Below are 22,733 nucleotides of genomic sequence, written 5' to 3'. Positions count from 1 at the left end.
AACCACATACTGCATCAATTACAGCATCATGGCTGCATAGAAGGAGGGTCTGGGTACTGAACTGGCCAGCCTGCAGTCCAGATCTTTCACCCATAGAAAACATTTGGCACATCATAAAACAGAAGATATGACAAAAAAGACCTACGTAAGACAGTTGAGCAACTAGAATCCTACATTAGACAAGGATGGGTTAACCCATTGATTGTCGTTGATCAGCATGTGGGGCCACCAGAATTTGGCCCTGAGGTGCTGGTATGTGCCCCTAATTATGTGAGCCTATGTGATGAGATGGTGCCTGTCGGCTTCTGGCGCTGGCTCTGGAGCGGAAGCCACCCTGTCAGCCTATGGAGCTGGCTCTGAAACAGGGGCTGCCCTGTCAACCTCTGTAGTGAGCCCTGGTGCAAGCAGGAGGGAACTCAGGAGTGAAGGACTCCCCCTTTGCCACTGCTCCAGCCTCTGTAGGGAGCTCTGGAGCTAAGAACCGCCCCTCTGCTGCTGTGTCGGCCTCTGAAGGGAACTCTTAAGCACAGGCCTCCCTCTCTGCTGCTACATTAGCATCAGGAGTATCAGCCCAACATTAGAAATAAATGGCTCGGTAAGGTCACACATGACTATTTTGCAAAGTCTGTATGAGTTCAGCATCCTGAAATGCACGTACTATGATTGCCCTCTGGTCTGGAACAGGTCCATTGCATTTAATCCTTGAGGGGTGCACTGCTTGCTCAGAGCACAAATGCTTATGGATGCAGGTGACAGTTATTTTTTTGTCATGATACATAGAAATCAGAAAGCCAAAATCATATGTGATACACTGGGTAAGCCCACAGCCTGAATTAATCTGACTGAATACATAAATCGTTCATTATATTGTTCTTGTATAATGCTTCACAATCCTGTTTCATAGTTAAAAGGCAGCTACAGGAACCAAGCAGAGATGAATTTATAGTGGTACACTGAAGCTTTATTCTGTTATCTTGTATCACTGTGACTTCACACCATGTATCATGAATTATAAAAAGAAAGGACAGAGAGGAAGCCAAAAGGAGGATGCATGTAACATTGAGTAATTTGCATTGTAGCTGTCTTCACAGTACAAAGTGATTGAATGAATTTTACAGCCGATTGATGAGTTTAAAGCACACTTACACTCATGCTTACACATCACTACCGTAGAATCTGTACTATTTCCTAAATGAACCTGAATGTAAATATAGGTTCTAAAAGAAAAGCAAGTGACCCCATGATGGTTACAGAGTTATTAAGAGGAATTTCAGGCACAACACACTGACTTACACAGATAAAATATAAATTCAACTTCCTGCTTTTCATTCACATCCAGCAATTCAGTTAAAGCTCGTCTTCTCACAGATCCCAATAAACTGATCATCACAGGGATAATCAGCCCAGTTGTTGAAAAGATTAATCCTATCACCTGTTAGAACACAGTCCTCATTTATTTCACGACCGTTGGGTTCTCCTTGTCCCCAGTGCCTGAAGATGAGAATCAGAGGATTTTCTCAGGGCAAAGAAGAGTCAGTAACTGTATCATAAGCAAATATCAGTTGAGTGATTTCTTACCCAGTGGTCAGTGTTGTATCATCCACCCACTTCCACATATCCTCAGTCTCTCGATCATTCAGACCAATCCAAACTTTTCTGTTACACAGCAATTTATTGATGAACTCCTGTCATGGTTATAGTAAATAATCAGAATAAATAAGAGTCTCAGTCTCTCTCTCTCTCTGTCTGTCTGTCTTGCTCTCACCTGTTCCTCTCTGTTGTTTATGATCACAAGGTCTGCACCTTGCTCTCTGCAGTCCTGTCTGCTCTCAGTCCAACTCTTTCCTTGAGTTGAGATGTAGTAGAAACTATAGTTGAAGAGAGTCCGTCCTGGATCCAGACCATTTTAATGAAAAAAAGGGAGAATAATTCTCAAAATTAGTTAAGCCTCAGCACTGATAAGACACTGTATATTGTACTGCCCTCAGTCCAGGTTTTCACCTCAGTAGAGATGTAGTAAATACTGGAGTTGAAACATCTTGCTTTGAAAAGTGAAATTTATCACTCCGGCCAGATATAATCATCATCATCTCCAAGGCAACAAAACAGCTGATTGTGCTCGAACTCACAGTGTCCTGGGAAGAGCGGATGGAAGAAGCAAATGAAAGGAAATGCGCAAAGTACCAGGAGCTGGTGGAGAAGTGCCGGGAAGGGGGCTGGAAGACTCATTACGAGCCAATAGAGGTGGGCTGTAGAGGATTTGCAGGGCGCTCACTCTGCAAAGTCCTCAACCAATTGGGCCTAACAGGAGTGGCTAAGAAGAGGGCCATCCGATCCATATGTGAAGCCGCAGAGAAGGCCACAAGGTGGCTGTGGATAAAGAGGGCTGATCCATGGGCGGTTGCTGCTGGGACGCAAGCTGGGGTTTGATCAAACTCAGCTGGGTCGCCTGGACGAGGGCGTCTGATGTTGAAAGACCCGAAACACCCAGTGACCCCAGGTTACATCACTGATGATGCGTCCCAGTGCATCCAGAGGATGCATCTTGCACACATCACAGAAAAAAGACATTTAAGGCTGTGTTCAGAGTTGGGTAATATTTTAATACTGAAATTATGCACATCTGTATTCAGACCTTAAATGTACACTAACTACAGACTCAGGCACTGTTTAGAAGTTACAGGTGAGTTGTGTCTGTGGGGTTCAGTAAAGGGAGTAAATTTAAAGAAAGATTTAAGCAAAATTTTAAGCATTTAGTAGATTTTAGCTTGAAGTAGAATTTAAGCTTGTCCATAATGTCGATGAGAACTGACAAACACTGACAGAAAGTTGGAGGTAATAGTTTGAGCATTAGGTATAATAATTTTAAAAAACACCTGAGAATTCACTTTTAATTATTAGAGGGACATTTTTTTTCCTGTTGCGCAATCATGCTGGTCTTGAATTATTGTGTCTTAATTGAGGAGGATGAGATCTGAGAGGTTTGGATGGTGTATTGAACCAACATTTTTTTGTGTGATGTATATTCAAAATATCTTAGAACTTGATGAAAGTGAAAAGGAAGATGTTTTGCAAAGTTACAGAGACTGCTGTGCAAAAGGCTGAATGTATTGTTTGTAGATATCAGACTAGGATGTCTGTGATAATTTTTTTGTGGCTCAGGATGTGAGACAGTAAAGGAAGTGCATAATGTTTAAGGATTTTGACTCTCCTTTATTACCTCACCTGGGACAGAGTCCACCAGGGGGCGAGTTATTGTTTTCGGTGGGGTTTCTTTGTTTGTTTGTTAGCAACATTAAGGGAAAACAGCTGCAACAATCTTCATGAAACTTTCAGGATAGATGGGCATTCGTCTCAAATAGAACCTCCAACATTTTGAGCATCATCTGGTCAAAGTCAAGGTCACCAAAAAGGTAAAAATTATTTTGTTCATGATATCTTCCTTCATATTCATCATATTTAAACCAATTCCAAAATGTTCATCTTTCAATTCTGCTTCCATTGATATGCTACATGATGGGGTATCTCTCGTAGTTTTCTTAGCAGTTGGGGGCAAATGTCAGGGGGGGGTCATCGTCATTGCTAAAATTTTCATATTTTCCATTATAACTCGAAAACGGTTAGAGATAGAGGGATGTTTATCATTATCAGCATATAGGAAGCCATATATGGGCTTTCAATTGGCACCATGACCTTTGCCCTTGTTTATTTGTTTGTGTGTCTGTCTGTCTGTTAACAATTTAGTGTCTAGACAGTTGCGCTGATTGACTTCAAATTTTCAGGGAAGGTGGGCAATGGCCCATACATTACTTGATTAAATTTTGGGGGTTATCGGGTCAAAGTGAAGGTCAAGGTCACCAGAAAGGTCAACCTTTCAGTCAAAATAATATATTTCCCATTATAACTCAAAAACGGTTGCCGATAGATAACTGTTTACTATTATGAGCATATAGGAACTCCCACATGGCCTTTCATTTGCCACCATGATCTCTGACCTTGAGTGACCTTGAAAGGTCAAACTCAAGGTCACAGATTTTCAGAGGGCTATAACTTAAACGGTTGATGGTAGACAGATGTTTACCATTATCAACTTATAGGAAGTGCCATATGGGCTTTCATTTGGCACCATAAACCTTGAATGACTTGGAAATGTTAAACTCAAGGTCATGGATTTTCATAGGACTAACCTGACTGCTGATGATTGAGAAATATTACCATTATCAACATATAGGTATAAAATAAGTGCTGCCAGGCTAGGTTTGTTTTGCCTGGCAACACTTGTTAATAATGTGTATGATGGCCAAGCTCATCTCATCTCATTATCTCTAGCCGCTTTATCCTGTTCTACAGGGTCGCAGGCAAGCTGGAGCCTATCCCAGCTGACTACAGACGAAAGGCGGGGTACACCCTGGACAAGTCACCAGGTCATCACAGGGCTGACACAGACACACAACCATTCACACTTACATTCACACCTACGGTCAATTTAGAGTCACCAGTTAACCTAACCTGCATGTCTTTGGACTGTGGGGGAAACCGGAGCACCCAGAGGAAACCCACGCGGACACGGGGAGAACATGCAAACTCCGCACAGAAAGGCCCTCGCCGGCCACGGGGCTCAAACCCGGACCTCCTTGCCGTGAGCCGACAGTGCTAACCACTACACCACCGTGCCGCCCGATGGCCAAGCTATCACAGTAAATCAAAATGACATTCCCTGTCCATTCATGCCCTTCGATGAGGGAGGAGATTATTATGGGATAAAGTTCCCACAGGTTGGAAGATTTATTGTGTAAGTGAATAAATTCAACAAGCCATGGAGAAGCAAACCAGTGACCTATATATTCTGACCAAAGCCAGTGATTGAACGAGCCTCTGTGTGTGGACTTGCAATTTTTTGGCCTACAAAACCTCATCCTGATAAAAGAAGGAAAAGCCATTCCAGTGTTCTATGAAAGAGAACTGATGAGGAGACACTGAGGAAGCAGCAAATGATAGGGTGCACCAGCGATATAATGTCGATTGTGTAGTTAAGGTAGTTCAAAGAAGTTGAAGTTTGGTAAAATGTGGAAAATTAACAAATTCAGACAGGGCAGGAATGATATGGTTGTGCTGACTTGTGGGAGGGAGATGTGGAAGGATGTTATGTCTAAACCTATACAGAGAAAGTATGAATAGTTCGAGGGTTGTAAAATTGCTTTGTATGAGAATACCAAAATTGCTGAAGGCCGAGTCAAGAATCAAGAGGCCAACAGAAGAGGAGAGCAGGGAAGATCAGTGGTGAGAAATGATGAGGAAATTATCTATTACGTGAAGGATGAATAGTGTGTGATATACATATGTAGCCCTGTGCTATATTTTTTCTTTGGGCTTCTTTGCAGTGGAAAATATTGAGAAGTGTATTTAAAAAAAAGGAAGAGTTTGCATGTACTATGCCGAAACGTATTTATTTTTCATGGCCTGAAAATAATCCCTTATTTTCTATAATTTCATTGGCTGCAAAGTTTCCATGAACTTTGACCCAGATCCTGTTGTAGCGGGAGAGAGAGAGTTGGAGGAGTCGGAAGACAGCGGACGGTTTGTCTGAGCTCGGATTAGAGGAAGTGAATTTACACGGTATTGACTCCATCTCTAGGACATTGGAGGGGAGTTTAATTGAAGAACCTTATCAGATAGATAACTAGAGTTTCAATGACTGTGTATGCAGAGTGTACTGACTGCGAAATCACATTATGGGTCAGTTTAGTGGCGAAGCAGTGCTTGATCACCATTGTGGCTAACGTGCTCTCAAGTCAAGAAGCAACGCTGTTCACCTGGACAAGACAAACAGGACAGAGGAAATAGCTTGACTGCCAGCATTCACAGGTCAACGTGAGGAGCAACGCGGCTGCGTGTTCCATACAGGCGACGATACAACTTTGCTTCTCTCCAAACTTCAGGCAGGGTTTTCATTAGTAACCGATTGCCGATTGAAATCATCGGTTGTAATGACGTCTGAATCGGTTGTTTTTTGGGCAAATGCAATTTTCCCGTAATTGCATTTTCCCGTAATTTCCCGTAACTTTCTCGTTGGACTTATTTGAAAAGGAATGCCGTTACTTGCACGCCATTTGGTTGCTGAGGCTGTGTACATGTGACAAGATAGAAAGTGGGAACCGATTGGCTAATCCTTCTTATATCATCCAATGATTTAGCGCGTATTATATCACGTGGCTCCCACATGGTAAGATGGCGACCCCATCCTGTATGGTATGGGAGCGTTCGCCAAACTAGAGCGTGACGTAATATTGTGCATGCGCATAAAATTGGTTGGCAAGAGCCATTCACAATAGCTGACAAAGTTGCATCATCACCTAGTTTGTGTGGCGATTTATCGCAGGATGCAAGTTGGTTGCCAACTGATGCTCAGCAAAGATATGCAGCAAAGCTTCTGTACAACAGTGGCACCAAATTTTTGCCTGATCCTTACGCAGTTACGGACAAATGGGACCCAAATCCAAGCACCTGGCCTGACCTGACCTTTGGCGATATCTACCTGTATGTGATTGACACGCCTTCAATATACACAAAAGAATCAATGAAAGCCTATAAGTCTCTTGATGCATACAAGTGTTAATTATTCAGTTGTTTTATTGAAATACTCATTTATATTTGCTTTTTGTGCCTAATAATAAAAAGACAAAGATTAAATAGGCACAATATAATCTTTGAAACATAAGTTAATGTTGTTGCTTCACACGCACACACCAAAGATATACAGTACAGTACTAAACTTAAGCAAGTTCTACATTTAGAATGCACAAGTAGTGTTTTAAATCCAGACTATGCTCTTTATCTTCAAATACATATCATGAAAAGTTCGACCAATCTTCTAATGTCAAATATTTATACTGCAAAAAGTACATAAATTTGCCGCGAGTGCGTTTGTGGAAATCGTACTCATGTGTGCTGCATACAAATCAGCTGTTCATGCGTTTTTACTCATCTTTTGGTTGATATCTAAGCAATGCCACAGCACAACAAATTATTTCTGATGAGGAAATTTTATCTAACATCATAATATTAAACTGCAAAACAAAATTAAAAAAAATCATGTCTCTTACCAGATATAAAGTGTCGAAAGCAAACACGGTCGTTGTCAGTTGGTTCCCACTTGTCACGCTTAATTGCTGTGATCCAAAGCTTTCGGCGAGCTTCAGGTTTTTTCGGAATACGGTAAAAGCTCTTGGGATCATTCTTGCCAAATCTGCATGTGCAGCCGATAACACAACACAACGCTACCATCATTAATTAATGACCCAATAACTCAGATCGGCCATTTATAAATAGCCTCTTGCCAACCAAAACATCACATGACCATTTTGTGACGTCACGGCGAACGCTCCCATAGCATGATGGTGACCACGAAAAAACCGAAACCAATTATACATTTGTTTTCTTCAAATCGTTATACATTCAATTTCTTTGTTTTGCAAGCATTTGTGTTATATTCTGATTTCCCAAATCTTGATCGGGCTTTGTGGCATACGAACTCAGTATTCTCCACGGGCGCTTTTAAAGTGGCGCACCGCCACGTTATAATTCTGACCCGCCACCCTTCCCGTGGCCAAAAAGTAATAATAAATAAACGTAACTTCATCAGAATGCACCAAATAAATCGTAAAGTATTTGCTTTATGATAATTTTGTAACTATTTAAAACACAGAAGACCATTAAACGAATGCATATGGGGCTACCTGAAGTGGCCACGCAATTGCAATAAAATAAACATCCGGCCGGCTGCATACAGATTGTGACCCAGAGCTCTGCAGATTGAGGTCTATCCCTGTGTTACACTACACCGCACCACATTACACTCTACTGACACATAGTAACGTTGGAAGCCACAAGCTGCAGCTAGCCAGCAGCTAAATACTGTAACTTTGCGGGTGTTTGTAGTGTTATTGTGCAACGGTTACGCTTATCTATTGTCTTTTCTGACCATACACAGTTATAGTAATCATATAACAGCACACACACACATTAGTTAAGTTCAGGTCTTTTATTTTACGTATCCTGTGATCGTGTAGGCGAGAGCTGCATTTTCCCGTTGCTTCACTGTTTGTTTACTGCAGGACTTCCAGGTTCCTGGGTCAAAGGACCCGAGCTACGGAGGCCGGGGTGGCTTTGTAGTGCCAGTCTCGGGCACGTGCACCAGCTCGTGCATTGATTGGAGTGTTTTCACCCAATTAACATTAATTATGTGTATTGTAAAAAAAAAAATGTATGTATTTATTGTAATTGGGTATTTTGTTTATGCATGGGAGTTCATTTATTTTTCACACACAGAAAAAAATATAATTAATTCAGGGATGCACAACAGGCGCATCAGTCTCAACTGAAATGTCAAATGAGTCTCACATTGACAGTAAAGATGATACTGTATGTACAGTAAGAATGTGTTAATTTTTTGTAAAATGATTTTAACAATGATTTAGCATTTCCTATCCATTTATTGGCCAGTTTCACTGTCAAAAAAAGCCCAAAAGTCTGTCAGCTTCAGGGGCACTTCGTCCCCCTGTCCCCCCACCGGGGCTCCGCCCCCCACCGGTCAGATACTGATTCAACAGACTCTGAATTCTGATCAGTAAAGGTTTGTAAGGTTAAGAAAATACTTGATGTGTAATTTGTTATATTGATTTTTCTATAAATATTTCAGATGGACTAACGATTGGCTGTTAGAAATTGCGAAATTCATTTTCGGCCTAGGGGCTTCGCCTCCTTGGTCCCCCCACCAGGGTGTTGCCCTGGAACCCCGGCCTAATCTGTTACTTTTCACATTTCATCTGTTGTTTTCCATACTAATGAAAACCCTGTTCAGGTACTAGCGTGTCACCTTTTTATTTCTTGCTCTACTGAGCAAAGCGGCCATTTCGTTTCTGGTCACACCGAACCCAAGCGACTCAACAGGCCTGCATCGAGGGTGACGTTTAAGTTTAGTGTGGTTGTAATGCCGGCATAGGACATTTTCTACACTTTGAGTTAAATAGTGAACTAGAAACTTTTATAGCTGTTACATTCAATTTTTGTACAGTTTGCTACAGCATGTTTGTGTTTTTTGGTATAGCGTTAAGTGTATGAGTGCTGAACAGTTGAATGTGCTGTGAGTAGAAGTTAAAGGAGATCTCTGTAACATTATTTGTGTTTAATATTACTGTACCAGAGATTATTTTCTTTAACTTAAGTAGGGTTTCACAGGGAATCATTTGATTTATGGCAAAATTTGGTTTAAAAGAAATTTAAAGGTTCAAAAGTGATTTGACAGCATCTTTAATACACAGAATTATCACGGAAGGCAAATTAGAGGGTTTAATATATAATTTTTTTTATTTCTTTTATATTTTGGAAAGTAAAGAGATTTCTATTTTCATTATTTACAGACAGGGCTGGCCCAAGCCTTTAAGGGGCCCTAAGCAGAATTTGATTTGGGGCCCCCCCACACCACCAAAACTACACTGCTAGCTGCCTTATTATTTCTTAGGCTACACAGTTTGTCTAGTTAGTCTAGCCACCCACCATAATCTGCGTTTTTAGTTGGTTTACATTATACTGCAACTTGTGGCTATTGCAATATAAAATATTCAGAGTGATGTGTGGCATAGTTTGTAAGTAAAACAACAAATCAGTAGACAAGACACTGTATATGTAAACAAGTTAACCAGTTTATTTTGCACTAATGTGCAAAACAAAACCTAACATACACAGTTCTTACAAACAGTGCTTAGACTAGTAGAGTAGAGTGGGGATAAAAGCCCCCCCTTAAGGAAAATTCAGTTTTTCTCCAAGTTGAAATGAACGATGTGTTGTTTTAATCATAGTTTTTGACAACAGTGACATGAACAATAATGCCACCTAAAGTTTGCCTAAAGTTAATACTTAATTTTTTTTTTAACAAAAACAAACATTGTGCCAAGGGGGCCTTTTACCCCCCTCCAGGGGCCCCCTGAGGTGGGGCAATAGGCCCCCTCACTCAAAAAAAGCTGTTTGGATAGCAAAAGTGTTTACTTAAGCCTATAATGTGAAAGAAACAAGAAAATATCCCTGAATTAATGAATAGATGCATTATTTTATTATATTTCGCATTTTAATTTCAATATAATTTTGTGTGGATTGAACATGAATTAACAAAGAACAAGCTATTCATTAATTCAGGGATATTTTCTTGTTTTTTTTGAGTGAGGGGGCCTATTGCCCCACCTCAGGGGGCCTTTTACCCCACTGGGGGGGGGGGGGGGGGGGGGGGGGGGTAAAAGGCCCCCTTGGCACAATGTTTGTTTTTGTTAAAAAAAAATTAAGTATTAACTTTAGGCAAACTTTAGGTGGCATTATTGTTCATGTCACTGTTGTCAAAAACTATGATTAAAACTAAACACATGGTTCATTTCAACTTGGAGAAAAACTTAATTTTCCTTAAGGGGGGCTTTTTCCCCCACTCTACTCTAATTATGATAAAAGGAAACGATGCCCCCTGGGGGCCATTTACCCCACCATTAAGGGGGCGTTTTACCACACAGACTACACTTTTACAAAAAAGGGTCTTACTTTCAAAATGTGATTCAACTTTTTATACCTAATGTATTTTTTTTACGTACTGACTTGTCTACTCATACCACATACACAGCTGTGATATCTGACGAAATAGCAGCTATCTAAATACAGTTTTACTGATATCTGAAAATTATATCACTTACCATGAAATTTGATTTCTTTCTGCTGCGTTGCTGATATGCGATCCACAGTGGATATTTGTATATCCCCGTTGTCAAACCAGTCCATAGCAACAATAGAAATGTAACTTTGCGCCATCTGGTGGTTATTTTGGGTAAAACAGGCTGGGGACCTTTTACCCCACGGGGGCATATTACCCCACTCTACTCTACTTGTACTTGTAACCGTTATTAAATAACAAACAAATAAACAAATCTTAAAATCTGGAATAAACCTTACATCTTAAAAGAAATCTTAAATAAATTCACAAAATGAACAGAGAAATTTGCAGCATAATAACATCAACAATAACACAACAACAACCTATTATGTTGCACTTAAAACTATTGCAGTGAGTGGATTAGGCAATACTGTTGCTTGTGACTGACCCTCAATTCCAGATTTTGGTGACTGCTCAGTTTCGAATGCTGACTGCTCCTGGCTTTCATGTGCTGATGAATGCTCCTCAATTTCAGGCATTTGAATCTGTTCCTCACTCTCAGGTGCTGGTGGATCTACAGAGGATGAACCTGAGGTTAATAAATAAATAAATAAATAAATATTGCATTAAAAAATAAAATAAAAACAGGCCAAATGTGTAAAATGTGTCATGTCATTCAAAATAAATATTCAACTGTGTTTCAACAACAACATTATTTTGAAATAAAAGTGTGATTAATTCATGATTTGGTAGTAACATATTATGACTCACTTGGAGCACTTTCATCAAAGGAGCAGGAGGCGGAGGTACCCGGATCTGCCTGGGCAGATGTGGTTGATTGTGTCCCAAAAAACCTCAGCAGGGCTCCTGCAAAAATAATGGTACACCAGTACATCATTAATAAATTATTTTAATTTAATGACACAAAAATAGTAACATTGGACAGTCAAATTTACCTTTTTCTTGCTGCTTTTTTTCTTCCTCTTGTCTCTTCCTCGCCCCAGATGGATAATTTCTTTTTTGAGACATGGCTTAGCCATCTAGTCCACCTATCTTCCGAAGTGAATAACTCCTGTCACGTCACGTCACGTCACGTCACGTCACGTGCGGGGCGGCACGGTGGTGCAGTGGTTAGCGCTGTCGCCTCACAGCAAGAAGGTCCGGGTTCGAGCCCCGTGGCCGGCGAGGGCCTTTCTGTGTGGAGTTTGCATGTTCTCCCTGTGTCTGCGTGGGTTTCCTCCGGGTGCTCCGGTTTCCCCCACAGTCCAAAGACATGCAGGTTAGGTTAACTGGTGACTCTAAATTGACCGTAGGTGTGAATGTGAGTGTGAATGGTTGTCTGTGTCTATGTGTCAGCCCTGTGATGACCTGGCAACTTGTCCAGGGTGTACCCCGCCTTTCGCCCGTAGTCAGCTGGGATAGGCTCCAGCTCACCTGCGACCCTGTAGAACAGGATAAAGCGGCTACAGATAATGAGATGAGATGAGACATCACGTGCGTCTGGTTGTGCAGGAGCGCAGTGGCAGCAACCAGCAGCAAGGATTAGTTAACCTAATGTACCAACTATGAAAATGATACAAAAAACATTATTTTGTGTCTTATTTTTGTGTCTTTTGTTTCTGCTATATCATGTCATTGATATTACGTTTTTTTAATTAAAAATATTTTCGCAGGTGGGCATTCCAACTGCTCTTGGGGGCCCCCTGGTGGTGTGTGGGGCCCTAAGCGGGCGCTTAATTCGCTTATGCCTTGGGCCGGCCGTGTTTACAGAGTTATTGATTATTTCACAAGGGATTTCCTGAGTTAATACCAGATCATATGAGCTCATAAACACACACTTCAAACCCTAAAACATTAATACAATTTCCATATAGCTTAAAAGAGCTCAGGGCGCCCCATAGAGAGATTCTGGCTAATCTAAGGTGTCATGTCCATTGCAGTGGCATGGGGGCGCTACACAAACATGAAAGCGGATCCAGTATAGAGCTTGACCGAGAGTGTTGGAAAACTCTTGAAGCTTAGAATGAAGAAAATTTGCTTTCCCAATATACTCTGAACAGATACCAGGAAATCAGGGTGAAATGGTATTGAAAGCTGCCATGAGTTAGCCTTGGCCACACAGGTTGTGCTTCTAGTGTGTTTAATGAGGTAAAGAGTGTAATGCACTGTCACTCACGGAATGAAAATTTAGACTTACGGACTAAGGTGTTCAGAGAACCAAACCTTTAAAGACATAACTGCACATAATCCATGTTCTCTTTCAGACTCAGAGCAGTTCATATCCATAGATCTGTTACAACCACTGAGCATATTTAAAGCATATACTCACCCATATATTGTTTTTGAAATTCATCTTTTTGCTTCTGTAACTGGTCTTTCTCTTTAGTCAGGGTGTTGTAACTGGTCTGTAACTGCTCTTTCTCTTTAGTCAGGGTGTTGTAACTGGTCTGTAACTGGTCTTTATCTTTAGTCAGGGTGTTGTAACTGGTCTGTAACTGTTCTTTATCTTTAGTCAGGGTGTTGTAACTGGTCTGTAACTGGTCTTTTTCTCTATTAAGGTTGTTGAATTTGATTCACAACACTGTGACGGCAATCAGCAGTAGAACACACAGCAATGCTGTTTGTTTGCTGAGGCTGTGTACATGTGACTAGATAAAAGGTGGGAACCGATTGGCTAATCCTTCTTATATTGTCCAATCATTTAGTGTGTATTAAATTATAGCATATCACGTGGTTCCCACATGGTAAGATGGCAACCCTATCCTGTATGGTATAGCGTGATGGCGACCATGAAAAAACGAAAGCGATTATACATTCATTTTCTTTGAATTGTTATACATTCGATTTCTTTGTTCTGCAAGCATTCGTGTTATGTTCTGATTTCCCAAATCTTGATCGGGCTTTGTGGCATACGAACTCAGTGTTCTCCACGGGTGCTTTTAAAGTGGTGCACCACCATGTTATAATTCTGGCCCGCCACCCTTCCCGTGGCCAAAAAAATAAATAAATAAACGTAACTTCATCAGTAGACACTAAATAAATCATATTCACTTTATTATAATTTTTTAAACTATTTAACATGCAGAAGACCATTAAATGAATGCATACGAGGCTACCTGAAATGCCCACGCGATCGCAATAGAAAACCATCCGGCCAGCTGCATATACAGATTGTGACCCAGAGCTCTGCAGATTGAGGTCTATCCCTGCATTACACTACACCACACCACATTACACTAGTAATGTTGGAAGCGACAAGCTGCAGCTAGTCAGCAGCTAAATAACTTTGCGGGCGTTTGTAGTGTTATTGTTCAACGGTTACGCTTATCTATTGTCTTTTCTGTCCATACACAGTTACAGTAATCATATAACAGCACACACACACACACACACACACATTAGTTAAATTCAGGTCTTTTATTTTATGTATCTGTGATCGTGTAGGCGAGAGCTGCACTTTCCCGTTGCTTCACTGTTTGTTTACTGCAGGACTTCCGGGTTCCTGTGTCAAAGGACCCGAACTACGGAGGCCGGGGTGGCTTTGTAGCGCCAGTCTTGGGCATGCGCACCAGCTCGTGCATTGATTGGAGTGTTTTCACCCAATTAACATTAATTATGTGTATTGTAAAAAAAATGGATGCATTTATTGTAATTGGGTATTTTGTTTATGCATGGAAGTTCATTTATTTTTCACACACAGAAAAAAATATAATTAATTCAGGCATGCGCAACAGGCGCATCAGTCTCAACTGAAATGTCAAATGAGTCACACATTGACAGTAAAGGTATGTACAGTAAGAATGTGTTAATTTTTTGTAAAATGATTTTAACAATGTGTAGCAGCTCGTAGGGGTGGAGCACGGAAAAGACGGCAGGCCAGAATTAAGTTCCACAAGAACCTCTTTATTTTATGGCTTTTCAGACTTTAGATATTCTATCTATCTATCCACACACACACACACACACACACACCAGTCATCTGGTTGGGGAGAGAGCTTCCTTCCTCTGCTCTCTCTCTTCTTATAGGGCACGGTCACTGGGGAAGACACACAAACACAGATTAACCAACATCAGGTGCAGTGATTCTGCCACTTACCTTCCCTGACTCCGCCCTCCGGTCACAGAATACCGTCAGCAGGAAAATCGCATGGTAAAATCTACATCAGTGAACAGTAAAGCACAAATGGCTGCATTCAAAGTTGCATACAGAATTGCCCAGTGCAAGAAACCAGACACGATAGCTGAGTTGCTCATTCTCCCCACTACTCTAGACATGGTATCAATTATGCTTGATGAGACAAGTGCTGCAAAATCGAAAGCAGCCTGTCAATGACACTGTTGCAAGATGTATATGCGATATTTCATGTGATCTTGAACAACTCATGGAAAAACTCAAAGACACATGTTTTGCATTACAAGTGGGCGAGGCTACTGACAGTAATAAAGACTGTTTGTTCATTTCTTATGTCCGCCTTGTAAATTCAGAGTCACTGGGTGAGGATTTGCTGCTTTGCAAGACCGTCCAAAGGAGAGCCACAGCTGATGAGCTCTTCAGGACTCTTGACAATTACTTCATAGAGCACAGGCTGAAATGGGAAAACTGTGTGAACTTTTGCTCAGATGGTGCACAGACCATGGCAGGGAAGAGAAAAGTACTGCAGGCACTGATCAAGGGGGTTACACCAAATGGGCAATGGACACACTGTGTCCTTCACAGAGAGACGCTAGCATCAAGACAGCTCAGCCCTGAACTAAATGAGCTTTTGACAGAGGCTGTGAGCGTGGTCAATTTCATCAAAACCTGAACCCTGAAAATGTGATTGATCTCAGCACTTTGTGAGGGGATGGGAGCTGATCATTTGCTGTTTCATAGCGAGGCATTGGTGGATCTCGCGAAGCAAAGTGTTGACACAAGTATTTGAGGTCAGATAGGAGATTCAAATCTTTTTGGAGGAGGAGCACAACTATGAGGCTGCAAGCAAGTTCAGTGATGAACAATTTCTGATGAAACTGGCCTATCTCAGCAAAAAATTTGGAAAGCTGAAGGAATTAAATCTTCAGCTTCAAGGCAGAGACAAGCACTTACCTCACTTGGCAGCTAAGATGCGATGGTTCAAGGAATGCCTTTCTTCCGCTTGTGGTCTTTAGACAGGAGGAGAGAAAAAGAAAGCTTCCGGTCACGGCATTCTTCCAAAAAAAGAAAGAGAGTGAAAGGAAAAAAAAAACGGAAAAGGAAAGCGACAGTACAATGGTGTGCTAGCTTCAGAAGGATAGAGTTTTCAGTACTGCATTGCAGTATGATTTAAAGCCGGATCACAGAAGGCTCTTGACCTCTGGTTGTTTTCAAATGCATTTTCAACCAGGTTCTGGCTTTCCCCTGCAAGAAGGTAAACCTGTCAAAACAAGCACCTGAACAGGGACTTGAACCCTGGACCCTCAGATTAAAAGGCTGATGCTCTACTGACTGAGCTACTCGGGCTCCCAAATCAGCCTTTGGGAAAGACTCGGTTGGGCCTGTGGGCGCACATGTTCAACTGTTTATGCTGAGAAAATTTGTCCTCCGCACTGGATCAGAGACCTTCTTGCGCCCGTCAAAAGCTTATTTCCGTAACTGACTCATGAAATGAACAGCAGGGTGCTTGTCCCCTATTTTTTCTTCAACAGCACTATCAAGGTGTCATCTTGTCTCTGCTTCACTCATAAAAAGCCGCCCTCAGCACCTTTTCCTCTTGATTGGACGTCGGCTGGCACAAATAATGTCAAAAAAGTACTTGTTTAACCTGTCAAACCGTACAGTTAACTCAGTTGACCAGCGGCTCACTTGCACAATGCTACCAGCACGACTCTTCTTCATAGAGGTCTTGCCTTGGTTCAAGGAATGCCTTTCTTCTCATGGTATTGGACTGGTTTGACACACATCACACCCTTGTCTTTTCGGGACAAGGAGACCAAATGACTAAAAAACAAGCCTATTCCTCTGACAAGGAGTGAACTAGCCATTGGGCCATCAGATTAAAACACTGATGCGCTCCCCAGGGAGCTTTCCAGGCTATGCTCTGAGATTTCTTTCACAGCCAAAGCGTGTCAGGACCTCGGACACTCATTTTTGACAGCTTCCTCTGATTAAGTGAATCCCCTGCTCATGCCACCTGGTCTTTGTCGCGTTCAAATACGTCGATATTCATAGAAAATGTAAAAGTTTGATGTGAGCCAAAACAAAGCTGACTCTCGGTATTGTCACTTTGCGTGTCTCACGCCTAAGTTGAGCATCACTTGTCCACACTTTGCACTCACACTCCGAGGTGAGAACTGCCATACCGTGTGATCTTGGAAATATCGCTGACTATATTGGGAAGGGGAGTCCAGTCAGGCTATGCTTTTGTATTGAGCTTGTGCTCGTCCTCTGGCAAAGCTTGAGTTCAGATTTCAGAGCGATGCCAACCCTGTGCCTTGGTGGTACGGTCTGCGCCAGCTCCGCTCAGACCTCGTGGCGCAAAGGTAGCGCGTCTGACTCCATATCAGAAGGCTGTTTCTTGAAATCACGTCGAGGTGACGCACCAACAGAATGTTGTTGGGCTTTTTGCACAGTATAATGCAGAGACATTCAGATGCACTCCAATCTCTACGATGACCATCCAGGATATTTTTTTTCAAGCTCATGCTAAAAGCCAAGATTGCTCCGCAAGGGTGTGACCACCATTATGGGTCGGTCCTATGACATTCTGCTTAATCCCGACTGAATCTAAGATGGACACAAACACTGTTTTTAAAGGGTCTTCTGGGTTATCGAAGTGAATATTAAAATCTCCGACAACTAAAGCTTTGTCTAAGGAAATAACCAGATCTGAGATAAAATATGCAAATTCAGAAAGAAACTCAGAATATGGCCCTGGGGGCCTGTAAATAATAAGCAATGGAATTAACTGGGTAGACTTATTTTTCGAGGCTACATACATTATATGAGTATGAAGAACTTCAAATGTATTAAATTTATAACCAGGTTTTTGTGTTACACCTAGATAATCATTATAAATAACCGCAACGCCTCCTCCTCTGCCAGTTAGACAAGGCTGGTGTATATAACTGTATCCAGGAGGACTCGCTTAATTTAATGATATATATTCATTTGGCTTAATCCATGTTTCAGTTAAACAAAGTACATTAAACTCCTGATCAGTAATGAGTTCATTAACCATTAGCGCTTTAGATGTAAGAGATCTAATATTTAATAGCCCCACCTTTAGATCAAAGGTGCTGGCAGCAGCTGTACAGTCAGTATGATCTAATTTTATATTGATTAGGTTACTGGAACAAACTCTCTGAATATTTCTACCTTTTTGTTGAGCTCGGGGAACAGACACAGTCTTGATGTAGTGGACCCTGAGTGACGACTCTGTGCAGCTAGCAGACAGTCGGTTTAGCCTGTTCGTCTGCTCCCTGGCCTTGGCTCTGGATTGTCAGAAATGAACTAGGCCTGTTCTGAGACTTTGACCTATGCTGCAGGAAATGAGAGCAGCACCTTCCCGAGTGGGATGGATACCGTCCCGCCCTAACAGGCCAGCAGTGCCCTCAAAATTAGCCCAAATATCTATAAAGCCCACACTGTTTTCAGAGCACCACCTGGACAGCCAGCAGTTCAGCGACCATAACCTGCTGTAAGCTACATCGCCATGCCGCATTGGGATGGGGCCAGAGCATACTACAGCATCGGACATCGCCTTCGCTAATTTGAACACCTCTACAAAGTTACTCTTAGTAACCTCAGACTGACGAAGGCGTATATCATTAGCTCCTGCATGGATAACTATCTTTGAGAACCTGTGCTTGCCTAGGACCCTAAGATTACCTGCTATGTCCGGCACCCTGGCTCCTGGTATACACCTGATTAAAGGTGTCAGATATTCCTCTGACAAGGAGTGAACTAGCCATTGGACCATCAGATTAAAACACTGATGTGCTCCCCACTGAGCTTCCCATGCTCCGTTCTTAGGTTTCTTTAGCGGCCAAAGCGTGTCAGGACCTCGGACACTCATTTTTGAAAGCTTCCTCTGATTAAGTGAATCTCCTGCTCATGCCACCTGGTCTTTGTCGCGTTCAAAAACGTTGATATTCATAGAAAATGTAAAAGTTTGATGTGAGCCAAAACAAAGCTGACTCTTGGTCTTGTCACGTCGCGTGTCTCACGCCTAAGTTGAGCATCACTTGTCCACACTTTGCACTCACACTCCGAGGTGAGAACTGCCATACCGTATGATCTTGGAAATATCGCTGACTATATTGGGAAGGGGAGTCCCGTCAGGCTATGCTTTTGTATTGAGCTTGTGCTCGTCCTCTGGCAAAGCTTGAGTTCAGATTTCAGAGCGATGCCAACTCTGTGCCTTGGTGGTACGGTCTGTGCCAGCTCTGCTCAGACCTCGTGGCGCAAAGGTAGCGCGTCTGACTCCATATCAGAAGGCTGTTTCTTGAAATCACGTCGAGGTGACGCACCAACAGAATGTTGTTGGGCTTTTTGCACAGTCTAATGCAGAGACATTCAGATGCACTCCAATCTCTACGATGACCATCCAGGATATTTTTTTTTCAAGCTCATGCTAAAAGCCAAGATTGCTCCGCTAAGAGCTCTTTCACCAATTCGGCTTGCTGAACAAAATGCTCTGAGGTGCCGCTTTGAGAACACGCGTATCAGGGGGGTGGTTGTGGAATGGTGTGCTAGCTTCAGAAGGATAGAGTTTTCAGTACTGCATCGCAGTGAAAGTATGATTTAAAGCTGGATCACAGAAGGCTCTCGACCTCCAGTTGTTTTCAAATGCATTTTCAACAAGGTTCTGGCTTTCTCCTGCAAGAAGGTGAACCTGCCGAAATAAGCACCCGAACAGGGACTTGAACCCTGGACCCTCAGATTAAAAGTCTGATGCTCTACCAACTGAGCTACTCGGGCTCCCAAGTCAGCCTTCGGGAAAGAGTCAGTCGGCCCCATGGGCGCACACATCCAACTGTTTCCACTGAGAAAATTTGTCCTCCGCACTGGATCAGAGACCTTCTTGCGCCCGTCAAAAGCTTATTCGTGTAACTGACTCATGAAATGAACAGCAGGGTGCTTGTCCCCTATTTTTTGTTCAACAGCACTATCCAACGACAACAAGGTGTCATCTTGTCTCTGCTTCACTCATAAAAAGCCGCCCTCAGCACCTTTTCCTCTTGATTGGACGTCGGCTGGCACAAATAATGTCAAAAAAGTACTTGTTTAACCTGTCAAACCGTACAGTTAACTCAAAGAAAGCTGAACCTTGGACCTATCTACTGAGCAGTGCAGGCTCTAAGGTGAGCATGGGACATGTGTTTTCTTTTGCAATGTGAAGGATCTTGACCAGCGGCTCACTTGCACAATGCTACCAGCACAACTCTTCTTCATAGAGGTCTTGCCTTGGTTCAAGGAATGCCTTTCTTCTCATGGTATTGGACTGGTTTGACACACATCACACGCTTGTCTTTTCAGGACAAGGAGACCAAATGACTTAAAAACAAGCCTATTCCTCTGACAAGGAGTGAACTAGCCATTGGACCATCAGATTAAAGCACTGATGCGCTCCCCAGTGAGCTTCCCAGGCTCCACTCTTAGGTTTCTTTAGCGGCCAAAGCGTGTCAGGACCTCGGACACTCATTTTCGACAGCTTCCTCTGATTAAGTGAATCCCCTGCTCATGCCACCTGGTCTTTGTCACGTTCAAAAACGTCGATATTCAAATCTGCTTCAGCTTTTAGAGAATGACCATAATGGCAGTTGGACATTCATCTTTTATACAAAACCTCAGCTGGAGTGGTCACTCAATCTATTTGTCACAGTAGTTGTGTTAAGACTATTTATTATCTTAAGAACTATTTTCAGGAGTTAAAAAAAATTACTACAATTGCCACTTAAATAGTACAATAATTACTACCAAAACTACCCAGATCTTCCTAATGATTTTGAGCTTGTGCTAAGGAGCTCCATCTGGGTAATGGACATAATCTATACATTTGAAGCAGTCTAAGGCAGATTAAATTGTTACTGTGAGTTTGTCTGTTATCCAGTATCAGAAACTGATTGAAAAGTGATTTATGATCTGCCATTTTGGAGGGAACTACACAACAGACCACTGCTTTCTCTTTCCAGAGTTTCACATTTTCTGAAAAATGCTGACATACACATTTGTTACTGTTTAACTACAATCCTGTTAATGCCCCAAGTTCTTATTAATACTGACTCACAAAACTAATGTAGGTAGCGGGGCATTACAAGTCAGTTCTCACCTGTTTAGCGGTATATTCACTACTAAAGTATGTTAATTGTTCATATTCATACTGTGGTGTAATCTAATATACATTGTATTTGTTTTTGGATTTGACATGTGGAGGTCACAGGTAATAAGTCTTCGGGTCACTAGAGGGCGACCTCATGTTATATATGTGGAACTTGAATTGAAACGTTGTTCAGTAAAGCTTATGGAATGAGAACCAAGTCATCATTATTGACTTAAACAACACAACATGGTGTCAGAAGTGGCGACACTGAGCTGCGGATGATCAGCAGCAGCGCGTTAATGTCACAATCCCGAAAGTGTCCATCCAAAATCAAGACGTCTGCCTTGCAAGAAAAAGAAGACTCAGCGCGCTTTTGTATATACCACTGGCCACGGTAAAAATACCTAAGTTGCGCCATCTCACTCAATTGAGTTACAACCGGTTTTATTTGTATTATACGTAACTGTAGCCCAAGCAGTTAATTAAAAGTTAGAAGCAACCGGATTCCTTCTGACTTAATCACTGTGCACATTGTTTGATCAGAGAGTTTTCCTCACGAACGACGAAGTTTGGATCAAGGAATTCTCTGCACCTTTTTACAGGAGCAACCCACAAGCTTCTGTAAGCCCCACAAAACTTCAGGAGATCTTTGCATTCCTACATAGGAGCAAAATACTGGAAGTAAGACTGGCATTTGGGCAAACTAGTCTTAGGAATTAGCTTTATGAAATAGTGTGAATTTAAACTCAGAAACTGTTTAATTGTGCACACTGATCATTGTGGTCTACAATTGTTCTCTCTCCGTTGTTTAATAGATAGGCTGTTGCATGCTCTTTGCTATCTTCTCTAACATCCTTTAATTTCATTATTACACACATTTTGACCTCATCAAGATTTCAGTGAATTTGGTAATGTTATAGGGAGTGGATTAGCAACCACGAGGTGATATTCCTTTGTCTCAAGAAGACCACGAGGTGATTTTCACCTCCCCCCCAACACCTTAGATAACATTCCAATCTCTGAGTTATTTACGACATACACACACACACACACCCTCGCTCTCCCTCTCATACACACACACACTACCTCACTGTTTTGCTGCTGACCATATTGAATGTATTCAACTGCTATTACCCATTTAGTATCATTGTTATAATAAATTCAATTATTCTGTTAAACTGTGCTTGTCCGTGTTTTTGCTACTGTATTCTTGAAGTCACACAATCTCAAAGAACTCCAAATTGCCTTCACCCAAGTATATATGAATACTATTGGCTGTAGTGTCTATGTAATACGGTAAGTAATACATTATTGCTGCATTGGTAGTGATCATAATAATTTGGAATATACCATAATTTAGCTGTTTGGTAATTTATTATTAAACACCAAAATTAATGGTATTATTAATGAGACTGATTTAATGAGACTGATTTAATGAGACTGATCACTTAAGACCAATTGCACCCACAACTGCATGGGTGATGAGGCCGACGACGTGCTATGAGGGCTAGAGCTAACTAGTGAGCAGCGTCAGTAATACAACACAGTAAAAATGGGATTTGATAAATATTTCGTCCCGAAGAAAAAAGTGTGATTTATGAACGGGCTAGGTTTAACAAAAGGGTACAGCAGCCCACAGAAACCGTGGATGCATCCCTCACATCACTTTATGCACTAGCAGAGAGCTGTGAGTATGGTGAATTGCATGACAAACTTTTGAGAGACCGATTAGTGGTTGGACTAAAAGATTCAACACTGTCAGAGAA

The 22,733-nt window shown here is 41.8% G+C and overlaps 1 protein-coding gene and 1 non-coding gene across 2 annotated transcripts in view; both read right to left on the bottom strand.

The window, feature by feature from the left end:
- Positions 1-1,343: 1,343 nt before the first annotated feature.
- Positions 1,344-22,733, bottom strand: part of LOC132883231 (CD209 antigen-like protein 2) — a 144,508-nt gene continuing 123,118 nt past the window's right edge. Inside the window, exons 3-7 of the mRNA XM_060916588.1 lie at positions 13,017-13,171; positions 6,982-6,999; positions 1,766-1,890; positions 1,579-1,685; positions 1,344-1,491 (exon numbers count right to left, since the gene is read on the bottom strand). Of these exons, the coding sequence (XP_060772571.1) occupies positions 1,344-1,491; positions 1,579-1,685; positions 1,766-1,890; positions 6,982-6,999; positions 13,017-13,171 (553 nt within the window). The remainder of the gene's footprint in view (positions 1,492-1,578; positions 1,686-1,765; positions 1,891-6,981; positions 7,000-13,016; positions 13,172-22,733) is intronic.
- trnak-uuu (transfer RNA lysine (anticodon UUU)) lies at positions 19,553-19,625 on the bottom strand. The gene has a single exon. It is a non-coding gene; the product is annotated as a tRNA-Lys (tRNA).

This window comes from Neoarius graeffei, chromosome 3, assembly GCF_027579695.1.
Source record: "Neoarius graeffei isolate fNeoGra1 chromosome 3, fNeoGra1.pri, whole genome shotgun sequence".
Lineage (NCBI taxonomy): Eukaryota > Metazoa > Chordata > Actinopteri > Siluriformes > Ariidae > Neoarius > Neoarius graeffei.
This window is presented reverse-complemented; position numbering and strand designations above follow the sequence as displayed.